General features: G+C 45.6%; 1 protein-coding gene across 16 annotated transcripts in view; it reads right to left on the bottom strand.

Moving 5' to 3' along the window:
* PTPRF (protein tyrosine phosphatase receptor type F) overlaps positions 1-13182 on the bottom strand; it is a 364796-nt gene that overhangs the window by 89597 nt on the left and 262017 nt on the right. For 10 of the 16 annotated variants that reach the window (XM_068691018.1, XM_068691015.1, XM_068691017.1 and 7 more), the window contains 2 exons: positions 9968-10156; positions 2463-2480 (listed from right to left, as the gene is read on the bottom strand). In XM_068691018.1, coding sequence (XP_068547119.1) covers positions 2463-2480; positions 9968-10156 — 207 coding nt within the window. The remainder of the gene's footprint in view (positions 1-2462; positions 2481-9967; positions 10157-13182) is intronic. The other 6 variants (XM_068691031.1, XM_068691025.1, XM_068691030.1 and 3 more) reach the window with 1 other exon arrangement.

Here is a 13182-nt window from a genome sequence, read left to right on the forward strand (position 1 = left end):
AGAAACGAGCACCTTATTTTCTACTTTGAAAATCAGAATCGGGCATAACTTGCTTAAACATGGAGTGGCTGATACCATCTGTGGGTCCCCTTAAGCAGCCAGCTATTGCCTAATGTGATGGGCGTCTGCCAGCTCTGTGTCTTTCTGATGAACAAATAGGGATTTTGAGATTTAATTACTACCCGGGGCAGTCCCCGAGGGGTGAAGAGTTAAGCTACGAACCGAGATTTATGAATTATAGATGGGAGCTCCTCCCGTTTCACTGCAGCCAGAGTTGTCTTGGACAGAAAGGACCAAATAAGAGGGGCCAAGATCAAATGAGATATTTGGAAAAATCTCCTCCTGTGTGGTGGGGCACACGGGGAAGTTCTCAGGTCGTCCCCTTGCTAACCCCACTCTGGGTCCAGCACAAGGCCCTTGGAGAATGCTCGAGCCGCCTGAGGACTCTGCACACGCGGCCCCTAGCGACACAGTCACAGCAGCAATTAAATCAAACTAAATCCACCCTCCTCCCCCCAACATTATTACCAAAAGGGTTTGTTAAGAGTCATTAGTTCACCCTTCCTTTCAGACCAAATTAATGGATTCCAAAGCATCCAACTTACCTTAATGAGGAACAAGAGTGCAGCTGGGTATAGAACATGGCAGAACAGTCACTTCTACATGGACACAACCTCACCATCACAAAAGCACTTTCATCTAATCTGTCGTTATCTTTAGAAATTCAATGACCTCCGTTTTAAATAAAAGGCATTAGGCTGACAGAAATCCTCTGGGAGAAGCCAGAGAGCAGCACGTGGCTTCTGTTTGCTCTCACAGAAATGTCATCTTTGACATTCAAACAGGACACATATATTTTAAATAATGTCAAGAACATTCTTAAAATACCTCGTCAGGACTCAAACGGAGGTGGGAAGGGAGGGGTGGGGGGTGCGGGGTGAGGGGTGCTGTATGAGATGGATGGTTCCGTTTCACAGAGATGTGCCCGGTTCCCAAGCAGGACGGATGGAGCATCCAGGCGGTTCTGGTGCTGAGTCACTAATGTCATCAGCCAGGGCGAGGGTGCGGGGAGGCCCCGGGATGGCTGCGGCGCGCGCCAGGCTGCGAGCTCGGGGCGCTCGGCTAGTTAGCATTCGGGCTGTCGTTTCGTTTTAGGATTTGCAATAGGAACAGGAGATGAAGAAATAGTTTAAGGAGCTTGTAACATCACAGCTGTCAATCTCGAGCGTTCCAAAGGGAGGAATGACAGATATATAAGCCCATTCATAGCGAAATAAGGTTTGCAGTCTTTCTCCCTGACCCAGATTTGCTACAGAGGCAACTTAATGCAAATACACATCAAACAGCAATTCACATTTGCTCTAAAATCACTTAACGGGAGCTGAAAACATTAACCCCCAGCAACAGAACCAGTTCCAGAGAGTCAGATTATTAACTTCCAGCAGTGATTCAGGGAAAAGGGAGAGGAAAGGGGAAAGGGGGAAAACTGAACGAATGAGGTTGTGTCGGTTTGTAGGTGGCAGTCATTCTGTCGAGACACCCAGGGGTCAGTCAACAGGGGTAACCAAAATCACAAGAGAACTCGGGAGGGCCTTAGCATGTAGTGCTGATTAACACGCCAAACTTAAGCTAAAGGGACAGCTTTGAGCGTTTAGGCTAGTAAAGACAACGCTCCGATTGGAAAGTCATCGCTGGTGCATACAGGCTGCGAAAACTAGCCAGGGACTGCGCACACTGGGCTGTCGGACCATAGGTGGGTTTAATTAATGAAGGCTTAAAGCAACCAGATGTGTTTCTGATTTGTCTGCTTAAACAAATCTTTGTGCTACAAAGCAACACCGGCACGTCTGGCTCAGAAAGGGGGGTCTGGGGGCAGCAGCTCTCCACTCTGCTGCCACACTGGAGGGTTAGCGCTCTTGAAAGGCAAACACGAGCAAGGCAAACAAAGGCGCTCTTTATCCCAGAGCCAGATTTGCTCAAACTTTCAAGAATTTATCTCCTTCTGATTAGAGCTTCATGCCTGTCAGCAGCAGCAGAGAGGAATTTGACTGTTCTCTTGTGAAAATGTTACCTACTTACGCCAAAGCAATCCATCTAGCCTCCCCCCGCCAGACACAAAACCCCGGAGGCCAAAACTGCGCGGGAAGCTCAGAGACTTGCAGGAGCTGCAGGAGACATCAACCCTCTCGTGGCGGAGGCCGGGGACCACCGTCCCAGCTGCAAACTTTCCGTTGAATAACCCCCTTCCAACAGTGCAAAATCGCAATGGATGAGTCTACAAGAAGTCACGCTAAAAACCAACCAAAATAAACACACTAGTGGGAGAGTGCAGATGAGCGAGAGCACTGGCAGAGTTAGGGCTGAGAGTAAAAGCTGGAGATGAGAAACACTGGAGGAGAAGGGACAAGGCAGACAGGAGATGGAGTGACGTGACAACTGGAGGCACATTTCAGCATTCTTACCTCTGATCGGTGTACCACCTGGTGAGGTAATTTGAATGCAAATAAGATTAGAGAGAAGCATTAGTACAAAGAGGAAAGGAAGAAAATTATAACTAAAAAGCAGAAAGATTTTTTTTTTAAAGCTAGAATTTGTATTAGCGCGACAGGAATAAACAAAAAGAAACTGATGTGCAGTAAAAGTCAGAGTGACACTCTCAGGAGGTTAGTAAAGCTCATCGCTTCCAGGAGTGCAGCACCCAGCCTTGCATCTCACCATCGCAGCCACCATCCTCGGGACCGGGGGCCGAACTAAGCCGCCAGGGTGGCGTTGCTGGCTGGCCTCACCGCTTGCATTCACCCACACCACTGGTCAAGCAGCTGAGATGGAGGACACGCCGGGAGATGGTGCAGTGCCCCTTCATTCCTTCCAGAAGACGGAAGGGGTGCGTGCCCCGGGGGCTGAGTGACCGTGAGTGTGCTGGGCAGGAGGGGTGGAAAGCACATGGTTGCGGGCACTAGGTGCGGTTTGGCTTAGAGGTTAGAATGACCAGTGGGACAAAATCCGCTCACTTAAAGAAATTGAACTAAGGGGAGAGGGTAACAAATCGGTTTTGAGCCATTCTCCACATTCACATAAACCCTGCACCAGGTTCCCTCCGGAAAAGAAATTGGTGTCATGCAGAATTAACTTTACATAGAGAAATATTTCAAAACGAAGTCGTTTCTGGTAACGTAACAATGGCACTCTAGCCAGACCTCTGTCATTCCTGCCTAATTTGGATGTGAGCTGGAGGAAGGAATCCCTACCCTCTTTATAAGGCACTGGCGATAATTTGACATGCTATAATGAAGAGTATCTTATAAGGAGGGCTTCTCTGGGAGTGAGGTTCAGTTAACCTGTTGCAACGACCCGTAAAGGTTTGTTTTACGAGGTCAATGCGTTTAGCAAGTGGAGGATCCACTGGGCAGTGTCTTGAGTTCAGAGCACAACCAATATCAGTGCATGATTCGAGGGGAGATGCTCCCGCCGGGCAAATTGGCAGGGAACCCTTCTAATCCCCACTACTTTTGTCCCCTTGGTCTTATTTTGCACACATGGAGGCTGTTAGTATAAGGGAGAGATTCATGCAGATTGAATCTGTAGGCAGTTCATGGTATGTGTTGGTTTTATGCAGATTTGTAGGATCTGAATACCAAGCACTTACCAAAGAAAACTGAGGAGTTTAAACAGACAGAAAAACAGGGTTAAACAGGACACAGTGTGTCAAATCATGTTCAGTGTATTGATTAATAAATACCAGCACGCATACAAGAGTGTCGTGTATCTCAGATTTACAGCTCATTCCATTATCCACAACAATGATCACCCAATGGGAAAGAAAGACAGAAAAGAATTTCTGTAAATACAAAGAAGGCATATTTTAAGCATGTTTAACTCGCCTCTTAAAAAGTAATTACAATATTTATACTTATTCCCTTTCTTTCCTAACTACCCTTCCTATAGGCAGAGTCCTTTTTCTAAGCAGGAGCAGCAATTCAAACCACTCATTTTAGCATTTTCCTCTGCCAAGATGACATTACCCCATTTTAACTTTATGTCTGGATATATTTTTTGACACATTCTATCCACAGATGACTGAAGCATCAGGAAAGATCCTGCAGTCACTGAGTTGTGGGTAATCTTTTCCTTGCGATAACAAATCTGCTGCTTATTTATCTATCTTGGTAACGACCGCTGCCCTTGACAGAACAGTTATACCCACAGATAACTTGCATGGAACAGCACAGCCATGGAAAATGGGGTTATTTCTCTTTGCCTGTTTGGAAAGTTTGCCAAGGGATATTTTTGTTCTGTTTGGTCTAGGGCCTCCCCCGGCCCCCCTTCCACAATTCTCAGCGTTAAGAAAAGCATCGCCACACTATGTCACTTCCCACGGGAACGGTGCGTTGACTTTGAGCACAAGCCCGAGGGGCAGCAAACAGGACTTCCTTCTCTCTTGTCTGGCTTAAATGGGGTTTGTTGTTCTGTCCTAGAACTGAAAAGATTCACAGCAAATCTTTAAATCTACTCCCTGTAGAGGCTAAACCCTTCCTCTAACATGCAATTGTCTACACAGAGCTCCAGGAGCAATTGCATACTTGAAGCAGATTCCCTCAAACGTAAGTGCGACCAGCCCATTTTTTCCTGCATTAAGTCCCAATCCTTCTGGCCTCCAAATGTAAGCCAACCCTTGTGGGAGCAGCAGAGAGGCGCTCTGTATCTGGCACGCTGCTTGTTCTGGGTCTCTCTCACCTTTGCAAAGTTAAGATGCTCAGAGGACAACATCAGGCAGAGTGCTCAAGGCTTTCCTATCGGTCCCCAAATTTCCTCGTCCGGAAGGAATGAAAGTTCCTGTTTTCCCTTTGCATTGTAAGATAATGCATCTCTGACTACTGTCCTTTCAGGGTGTCTCTCAAGGGGCCTGAATCCCAGCACATAGGCCACCAGTGCCCAGTCCATCAAGTGATGGGGGTGCCATCACTTGAACCGTTACTGAGGCCAGCTCGTGCCCTGAGATCACCAGGCTGCTTTACACAAAGGGCTCTCCAAGATCAAATTTTAAACTCAATTCCCTGTGTGTGGTTTGAAAGGTTTGAAAACCTTAAACATAAGGAGATTTTATTTCCCTTCTATGCTAAGTGGCACTGATTAACACCCCATATGTTCACTTCTGCAGGAATGAATACCAACCCTGACATCCCATGTTTAACTGGAAGCCCACAGCCAGGCACTGAAAGCAAGGCAAAACACAGCATGATGTTGGAAAAAACCCTGGGATTATTTGCACCAGTATTTCCCAGTGTGGAGGAGAGGCTTAGTTGGAGAAGGGACTTCACTCTGCTGACACAAACTCATCCCAGACCTATCAACAAAACCCCCCAAACAAAACAAAAACAAAGAAAACCACTCCAAAGCAATGTCAAAGAGGGAAACCAAAGCTCTTGCTGGCCACAACCAGGCATTACAGTAATGCAAGCCTGAATCCTAGAGCCTGGCTGTTTGCCACCAGTTGCAACCATGAGTGTGCTTCACACAGCAAGACCCAGATGTACAGTATAGTTCCTCTAGGACATAAAACTTCAATTGTCACTTGGTTGGCCGTGATACTGCTTCAACTTCTCTCTAGTCAGCCCCTCCTGTGAGAGAGCATCCATCCTTTGGTGGGTTTCCTGAGTGGGTTTTTTACTTTTGAATAAGTAAAAACAGCCCCAACCTTTTGGCTGCTGTTACACTTTGATCCAAGTCCATGCCTATCTGATGTCTGGACTTGAAGCTGCAGCTTGCCAGGAGCTGAGTGTCTTCTGCTGGGTCCTGAGTCCTGAGTCCTATGACCAGTGAAGCAGAAGAGGGCAGCCATCAGCCACACTGCCATCCCACAGCCACTGCCTCTTTTTGCAAGTTTGTTCTGTGTATGTTGGGTATTTTTTCTGTTTCCATATAAGTAGTGCTCCCCTCTCTAGGACCAAGACTAAAATGAAAATGCTTCCTAGTAACAGAGCATAAATGCAGTGAGATGATACGGTGAGAAGCTTCCCACTGCTTCTTTGTTAGAGGCACCTACACTTTTCCAGAGAGCGACTGAAGTCACCTGCAGAGCCCTCTCTGATACTTCACTTGCAGCTAATTGCCTGAAAGCCACACAAGGGTCTAGGGCACAGTTCTGTAGCTCTGTTAATTGATGGTGATTAAAAAAGAATGATACTTGTCGTAGCACCAAGTTCTTTAATAGCCACAAGATGACAACGCTCTCTGAATTTCTGGAATTTCCTGATGTGGCAAAGACATTTGTATGCTACCATTCAGGGCATTTATTTATTCTAATTTGACATTTTGTTCAGAAGCGTTCTGAAGAGCAAGGTGGAAGAGCAATTCTTTAAATATGAAACTCGCTGGAAGCACTCAAGAGCTTTGAGAGTATGAATACCATCAGAGTTGCTTTGAAGTCTTCTGGAGCTTGTGATCCAAGAATCTTTACGGAATAGCTGTGAAGCATCAGGACAGTCTGATCTATACTGAGGAAGTTTCTGCCACATCATCAACTAATTTTAAAACATGGCTGGAGGTGTAGCACTGACCCTGACTCTCATATGTGCATCATCTGCTACTACAATCTCCAGACAGTTTTAAAATCAGTTCAGCCAAACAGGTTTTACAACGAGCTAGCATGCAAGGGAGGTTTCCCAGCCCAGAACCAGCCTAAAATTGTGTGTCAGTGACTGAGAAGCAGTGACCAAAGCCATGCACCCTGGGAGAGAACAGGGAGTTGTCCTGAGTCACTGCCTTTGCAGAAAAGCAGCCTTTCAACAAGAGGTGGGAAGTACTAGCAAGATGAGCAAGGGAGAATTTTGCTACAACCAGAATGAGTCAGAGACCCTGCCTTCGCCTTGATCTGTGATAATGGAGATGAAAACCTGTATTTATTTTTGTTCTCATCTCTAGAGCAATTACCCCAACACATACTGGCCAAACTACTCAAGAGCTGGGCTTAAAAAAGAATTAAGCATTATTCTGGAGGAAAGGTCTATGTGTTGGGAGAAAAAAGCCCTCTAAACGTAAAGGGGAGACTTAACAAGAAAAATGCATATACACAAATATAGATGTAATTAGCAAATGAGGGAAGGCAGGACACAGGGCAGACTTATAAACTGTGTATTTGCTGCTGATAGACACCATTATGCCAGGGTTAGAAAAGCCTAACACGACAGCTTGGTTGTCTTAAACCACACACTGTAATACCTTCACAGGAGATGAACACACCTCTAGAAACTGATGTTCAGAGCCCACTTGGGCACGTGATCTGACTGCATGTGAGTTCAAAGCCCTGCCTGCAGCCCGCAGAGCACTGCCAGCCCACATAACTGTGAGTGTCAGGAGAGAGCACCTCTCCCTAGCATGTGTTTTCTTTAGCTATTTATTCCACACTAGGAGCCTGAAGAAATGAAATCATTCCTCAACTCTCCAGTTAGACTCCAGAGCTGCTTTCACCTTTATAACCTATATTTAGGACATCTGAATAATAATATATTATGTACTGGGTGAAGGTCGGACACTCTATATATGCAATATTGGGCTGACACTGTGCTGTAACTATTTTAACTATATTGCATCTGTCTAGGTTTTATTGGGTTTTAATTAAATGAAATTAAATGAGCGTATATTTAGATTGAGACAGTATAAACTGACATTCATGCAGATATGCCAGGCTGGCTGCAAGATATTATCTTAATGGAGCAGAGACTTTGCAAACTATTAAACTCTCATATAATGAGGTATCTATTTAAATATTCTTTTCTTTGAAAAACAACTCTGCCCCACGAGGTGTAATGCTGGAGAGCTCAATTAGCACCTTGCAGAATGGATCAGAGGCTGCCCAGCCCACCACATTGCTCACACAGGCTGACTGCAGTCAGGTAAGTGTGGCCCACGCACTCCAAGGGCACTTAGGGACACGGTTTAATGGGTAGTACTGGTGGCAGGGGGACGGTTGGACCAGATGACCTTGGAGGTCTTTTCCAACCTTAACGATTCTCTGATTCAAAGGGCAGGCCCTACTCTGTATCTATCACAAATATAGGAAGAAGCCACACATGCTAGCAGGGATCCAAGTTCTGGCCTATGAGAAGTGGTAAACTTGTTCCCCATTCACGTCAGGGTGGAGCCAGAGCCCTGGAGAATCTTGGCATCATATCAGCAGGTCCTTAAAAATAAAACAACCACTCATATCTGGAAGTCTCTTGCACTGAACTGTGGAAACCTCCCTTACTACATTAGAGAGCTAATCAATTTCTTTCGCAAGTTTGAGGATGTGTGCTGCTCATTGATTTCTAAAAGGTTCCCTTGACACCTCCCTTGGTAATTACTGTGTCTTCAGCAAGCAGCCAGCTCTAGAGTTTGAATCCCCGGTGAAATATTCAATTGAGATGTTGCTGAAGAACAGCGAATAGGAAGCAAAACTTGGACACAGTGACAGAGTTTACTGGTTTGTTTTTAAACTTTCTATCTCACGAAACTTGTGAAGCAGCTGGTAGAGAGGCAGCCAAGTGCCTGCAAAAAGGAGGCTGGAGAACATACAGCAAGTGCATCAGGAGCTGTCTTGCTGCTCATTTATGGTAATTTCTGATGCTGATTTAGTCAGCTATGAAGTGAAACACATCCATGTGCACCTTCCTATTGCTGCTTCCTAAAGCTTCTCAGAATAATTAACAAGTGTGATATTTTCTTTCAGCACAAACAGATCAAGATTAAACCATGTTGTGGGGGAGATAAGCTAAAGGTCACTGGGAAATTTCATAAGCTATAAATGCATTAGTATAATTAGCGCTCACTGGTACATCAAGGTGGGATCAGGAGTGTCAGGCTGGGTTCTATTTTTGACGAGAGTGATGTCTCATTACCCACTCCCCCAAGTAAAAGCCTACTTCTTATCATCCAAGCATCATCAGATTTATGCAGAGGGCTCCTGCTATGGGGAAATGTGTCAAGACGTTCACCTTGCTAGGAGGAAGATGGTGTTGCCCTGGCAGCAGCACTCATAACAAATGTTTTTTGAGTGCCCGGAGACACATCACAGCCAGGCAAGGCATTCTGCCTCTTAGTTAAGCATGAGACCTTTCCAGGCTGAAGCCACTCCAGCTCCAGTCCTTCTGTGCTCTCAGAAGGATACCATGGACTTTTTCCCCCAGGCTAAAGCTGCGATGTAGCGATGCCGTGCATTGTTAAATATCCACCGCAACTCATGCTGGGGAGCTGCACTTCATCGAGTGAAAAGAGTGGTGTTTTATTTTCTTTAATTCTGTAATGGGCCTTACAGTCCTGAGAGACTGAACAGTGCAGCAGAAAAACAAGAGTTCCTCACTAAACCAACAAGAACAAACTGTCTGCATTTCTAAACCTAGTATTCAGCTTATCAAATAATAAAAAAGAAATGGTAATATCAAAACTGCGTCCACCTTCCTTTGAAATCCATAGGATCGCTGCTTCTTGAATTTTTCTTTATTCTTGTGGTGTCACACAGCAAGAGTGATAAAGATCTCAACAGCAAGCAGAGAACTGTCTTGCAGCATCTGTGTAAGGAGTGAAGTAGTACACGACCACTGATTGTAAAACTTCAGCCAGTGTCTCATTATACCGATTTGTACTGTGCTCCCATTAAAAGTAGCTGAGACCTGCTGAGTTGGTAGCGAAACATCTAAGCCTACCAGGGATCTGGGGCAATGTCAAGACACTCTACAGAAGAAAGAATCCAGGTGATGTTCCAAAAGGAATGTCTGTGGCAATCTATCCATATAATAAATCATGATATCCTGGTAGGTAGGATAAGCTCCAAAAACAGCTTTTACTTTGCAGAAGAAACAAGCTCAAATCAAAGTGACATTTGAATTTAGAATTGCATTTCAGCATCATGAGGAAAAATAACAGTATCAAGTAAAGACAACAGGGAGGAAGGGTAGGAGGTAGGGGAGGCTTACTTGCTTTGCTACCTTACCCGAGCGGAGCTGCTTGATTCTCCCATTGCTAGTTGCAGTGTCGACAGGCAGGAAGTCCTTGAACCAGGAGATTTCAGGATCAGGGTTACCGCTGGCAGCACAGAGCATTGTGGCTGTGCGGGCCTTTTCCACCACCTTCAGCTGCGGACCCATATCAATGGTTGGGAAGCCAGCTGGGAGATGGTCTTCTGCAAAAGAAAGTAAAAAAACACACAAGGTTAAAGAGAAAGGTTCCAGAATAGAGATAGGATACAGTTGTAGGGACAGCAGTAACATGGTACAGCATCTGTGCCTCTGCTGGAAAACAGCATCCAGACTTCCCTACTGAGAAGGTTTTCAAGCCCTTAAAGCACATTAGGCTCTATAATGAGCATTCATTATACCAATAGAAGCTTCCACTAAATTTAACTCCGTTTAAATCAATTGCCTTGGGAAACGTCCATAATTTTCATTGATACGTAAGCTTCTTCTATTGTTGTTAATAATTCAGCAAAAGCAGGTATTTGCCTTTTTGTGGGAGGACCGAGTTGAAGATAACAGACAAACACAACGCCAAATAGTTTGAGGCATCTTGAAAAACAACAGCTAAACAATAAAAACCCTTAGAATGGTCCAGAGAGGCCCATTTGCTCTTTTTTGACTAGGAACATTCTGTCACACTGGTAGGATAGATTGTAAATCTCTTCCTCATGCCCCCAGATCTGATTCAGAAGGCTTTTAGAAACTAATGAATGTAAAGCTAATGAGCCACACTCTGCTCATGAGCCGCCTTGCCAGGCTGTGCCGTGGCAAGCTCCTGGTGCATTTTCTGGGCTGCAGAGAGCGACGGCGGTACGCGACAAATGGCCAGTGCATGCTCTGGCATGGCTCACTGAAATACCATAAAACCAGGCACCACCAGGACTGCTGAAGCCATTCATACAGCAGGTACAAAAATAGTTAATTGGGTTTGCTGCTGCAGAGCATGCTCAGGTAGGCTGGGTTGAATACATTAGGCAGCCTTCACTGATAAGCCAAGGCATGCTCCAACATTGTCATTCAATAGCAGCTGCAGAACAGAGCTCATTTACTCATCCTGTAGCAAGATGTACTGTACTCTGCTAAGCCTGAACTGCAATCAAAAGGACATGCTTTCACAGAAAAAAAAAAAAGAACTTGAAGAACATTAAGAAGCTTTTAAAGCACCAGAAACTCAATTATTTTCAGTATCTTTTTTTTCCTCCTGTTTTAAGGGAACTTAAGCAAACCATCTTCTCTGGCAAATCCAATTCTGCAAGGCTCCCAGCTCACTGCAGTGTTTCAACAAGCAGGATCTCAGCATTTCCCAAAGTCCCGGAGGAGCTGAACTTGCTGCAGCCTGATTTTTCCTGTTACCATCACACATCTGGACCTGTGTCCCCTCACTCTTTGACAACAGTGCCAGCAACAGGCCACCTCAGGTGCTTCCTTCTCCCTGTTCTGCCATACCTGCAGCACAAACACAGCCTTTGGGGGCTAATCTTAGATAACTCTTCCCTAAGATGATCTCAGGAGAATTCCCAAGACCCATGACTTGTTTGTACATCCAGACTGCAGCAGAAGGCAACATCTGCTGTAAACAAAACATTGCCCTGGAATATTTTTTTGCTAGGTGGATGAGAGTGGCTCTGAGACATCCAAGGTCTTCTAAAGGAGAAAAGGTTCCTGATGCTTATTAAGAGCACAAACCATATTGTGTCTCCCAGGCCTCCCTAGAAGCTTCTCTCATCATAAGCAAACATAAAAGGAATATTAATAAATAAATAAATAAATAAATAAATATATTTATTTTTTAAATGAAAGGTACCAGTGGAAACTGGTTCTTTTTTTAATTCGCTCTCCATTGATTTTCAAAGACAAAAGGTACATAGAGCTTAACTGGAATGACACCAGAGCTAGCATTCAATAACAAGCAACAGAAGCACTCGATACTGAGCAACCACAATGCGTACTCCTACATGGCTGAAAAGAAACAAAAGCAGGGCACACACAGATGTACAGCGTGGTATAGATTGAAAAGCAAAGGAAGATACATAAGAGAAGTGGAAAATGATGACATGCCCTTGGACCAAGGCCACGTTTGCCTAAAGTGCAGCACCTTGCTATTTATGATATTGGAGGCACAGATGTTTATTCTGGGGAGGCTGAAACCCTGACGTGATCTAATCTAATCACCACGCTTAGTATTTGCAGTCTTCCCGGTTTGTTTAAGATTTTACACAGAACACACAAAGTGAAGTATCACCTCGTTAACTTCGTCCAAAGTCTGTGTGGAGGCTTAACAAAAGCTAAAAGCAAATCCGAAAACAGCATTTGTGCAAAAAATCTCTTCCCTTCCGCAAAGATCCTTCTTCCACAGAAACGAGAGAGGGCAGGAAACCTTTCACAGGTATGCGACCCTGAGCACGTTGCGATGAGCCACAAACCCACAGAAGTGGTAGGAGTTAACTGTGACTTCACTGGGTGCAACAGGGAAACGCTGCCTACAAAGACCCTGGAGCAAAGCTACCTCTGCCCTCCTAAGAATCCCAAACGAGGCCTGTTCTGGGCTCCAGAGAGGGACCCAGAGCCAGGTTCACTGGCTGCTAGCTCTGGGCTGCCCCAGGGTCCTGCACCGCGCCTAGGCCGCGATGTCTGGGCCTTGAACTCAAGGGAAGGATGAGCCCCTTGTCTGCAGGCAGCCTCCAGTGCTTGAGCCATCTGTTAGCGGGAACTTCAGCTGCTTCCTGAGCCCTCCTGGGTGTGGAGAATCCCTTTTGGGGTTGGCACAAGGCCATGTCTCCTGTCACAGCACTCCAGTGCAGACCAGGGGGCTCCGCCCCAGCCCGGCTGGGCAGCGCTGGCTCACCAGGACGGTGAGGGATGTCTCCGTGTCCAACCACTGCAGGCAACGATAGGAGTTCAGAGCTGTTCTTGCCTTGCCTTCCCCTCCGGCAAAAGTCTAATCTAGGTCTAATTACGAGGCTCAGTCATGCCTCGGCTCCTTTCAGCCCTCGCTAGCTGTACTGACTTGTCCGCACACGGAGCTCGTCAGTAATAGCTATCCTGTTCGTGCCAATACGTGGATACTCTAATTCTAGAAATGAGCTTGTCAGCACTTGGTTTTATTCAAGGACAGTTAGTATGCTTTGAATACACATTAAAACAGGCTCCGGACTCACTTCCAAGTGCAGGCTATCTAGACACCAGCTCTTTC

Source organism: Anas acuta, chromosome 8 (assembly GCF_963932015.1).
Source record: "Anas acuta chromosome 8, bAnaAcu1.1, whole genome shotgun sequence".
Lineage (NCBI taxonomy): Eukaryota > Metazoa > Chordata > Aves > Anseriformes > Anatidae > Anas > Anas acuta.